This window comes from Kryptolebias marmoratus, linkage group LG7, assembly GCF_001649575.2.
Source record: "Kryptolebias marmoratus isolate JLee-2015 linkage group LG7, ASM164957v2, whole genome shotgun sequence".
NCBI lineage: Eukaryota > Metazoa > Chordata > Actinopteri > Cyprinodontiformes > Rivulidae > Kryptolebias > Kryptolebias marmoratus.
Window position 1 is genome coordinate 251,530 of NC_051436.1, and position 2,198 is coordinate 253,727.

The following is a 2,198-nucleotide window of genomic DNA, read 5'->3' on the forward strand; positions in this document are numbered from 1 at the left end:
GCACAGTGGAAATTTGTTTTTATTTTTTAAAAGTGTGGTTTTTATTGTTGGGTGTTTTTGTTGCATGTTTGTATTTTTCTATTTGCATGTTTGTATTTTTCTATTTGCATGTTTGTATTTTTTTATCCACTGTGGACTGAGGACTAAATTGCTGATGCCAGCCACCTGCGCGGGTGGGCGTGCCGGGAGGCATGGTATCCGGGACCTGCCAGACGTTGGCGGTGGATTTTAAAGGGCAGAGGACTTCACATTGACAGGGAGAGGCAACCGGGAAGGGGGCTCGTTGCAGGGGGCTGCGGCCCCGAACGAGCAAGTGGTTTGCACCGAAGGATCCAATCAGTGGAACGACGTGTCGGATCACAGCGGGCAGAGGGGGAACTCTGCCCTGGTCCGTAAGTAACGTTCCACTGATTGTCTGCAGGGACCCTTTAAAGTGTAAATAGGACATCCGCCTCTCGGTGATCGCTATTCTGGCCCAGGTGTTTTGTCCCAACAGGATGCCTGTGGGGTGGAGCAACTGGAGTGAGCTGCGACGACCGCAGGAGGCGGTGGAATCGGGGCTGTGACGTCAGACTGGACGGAGCGCAGGATTCGCTGTTCCAATCGGACTCTGTGGACGTTGCCCTTGTAGGACAATTTTAGCTTGTTCTGGACTGAAACATTTTAATACTTTTATTGTGCTTTTACTGACATTTAAAGATAAAATGGAGCATTTTTACCCCTTTTGGGGAATAAAAATTGTGCGTGATTGAACTGTCTTCCCTTGGTGCTGTTGACTGTTTTCCTCCTTGTTGTCTGGGAACCTGTGGTGCCCAGCTGGCATTAAGCTGGGTGTTACATAATCACCAGCATTCCAGGTGACTCAGCTGTAGAAACTTACCTGATATGAAATGGTGCCGAAAATGATACAAAAGACGCCCAGAAAGAACCAGAACCAGAACCGCCATGAGAAGCAGGAGAACTATGAGCCACCATGGATGTTGTTCTGTGAAGGAACATAAAGGAACATCATGACCTCTGACCTTTGACCTGTGAGTGCAGCAGGAGTTTGGTTTGTTCCTGACCTTTAACCAGCAGTTCTACATCAGTAGCTCTCGGTTCTCCTCTGGGGTCTCTGACGGTGCAGGTGTAGGTTCCACTGTCAGACAGCTGCAGGTCGCTCAGACTCAGACTCACGTCTCCAGTTTCCAGAGAGTCAGCCTTCATGGAGGTTCTGTCTCTGTACAGCTGGTTCTGGTCTTTCAGCTCGTCTCCTCCTGTCTGACGCTGGTGGACGGTTGAAGGACTGAGGTCCTGACGGGTCCACACCACCGTGGCATTGATCAGTTCAGATTTGTTAAAGTGACACGGCAGCAGGACGAACTGTTCCCCCTCAGATACGTCCACTGCTGAGACCTGCTGGGACACTGTGAGGACAGACAGAGACAGAGAGGCCACTGAGGACAGGTCAGAGGTCAGGGAGCCTGCAGCAGGACCAATGACAGACACAGCTTCTCAGGTGTTCATTTGTCTGTCTGTTAGCAAAATGTCTTACAAATAACTGAACAAATTTTATTGAATAGCAGCGGGTGATATGCATTCCTTCTAGGAATATTAACCCTTTCCTTTCCTTATCGTCATTTAAATACAGTTTTTATTTAAAGTGATCCAGAATAAAGACTCAGTGGTTTAGTTTGTTTAAAATCAGTTTGATCAGGTCTTTAACTTGAGTAGCTTGTATCTTTGTGTTTATTAAACATTAACTTTAGTCACATGTTCAAGTTTTTATGAAGAATAAACCCAGCAGGTGTCAGGTTTCAGCTTCGCTTTAGGCTTAAAGGAGATTTTCATTAGAAAACACCTGAAAACGTTACATCATCGAGCTCAGGTTGTCAGGAACGGTGGAGATGGAGGCGAATCCAGAACGCAGACTCATATTTGAAAAGAAACTAATTTATTAAACTAATGAAAAAAATGAAAACAAAAGCTGTCGAGGCAGCAAACTAATAAGATAGAAACTAAAACAAAAAACAACCTAAACAGGAACGGGCAGGACAGAAACTAACAACATCAGACAAACCTTAGACAATGGACCAGCAAGGTATGGAGAGAAATGACCGGGTTTTAAAGACTGGGGATAACGAGGTGAGTGGGAACAGGTGGAATGATTACTTATTCGGGACAGGTGAAGATGGGCGTGGCTAACAGACAAATGAATG

The 2,198-nt window shown here is 46.1% G+C and overlaps 1 protein-coding gene across 1 annotated transcript in view; it reads right to left on the reverse strand.

Moving 5' to 3' along the window:
* Window positions 1-2,198, reverse strand: part of LOC108229508 — a 23,919-nt gene that overhangs the window by 21,442 nt on the left and 279 nt on the right. The window contains exons 2-3 of the mRNA XM_037976715.1: window positions 1,065-1,463; window positions 881-985 (exon numbers count right to left, since the gene is read on the reverse strand). Coding sequence (XP_037832643.1) covers window positions 881-985; window positions 1,065-1,463 — 504 coding nt within the window. The remainder of the gene's footprint in view (window positions 1-880; window positions 986-1,064; window positions 1,464-2,198) is intronic.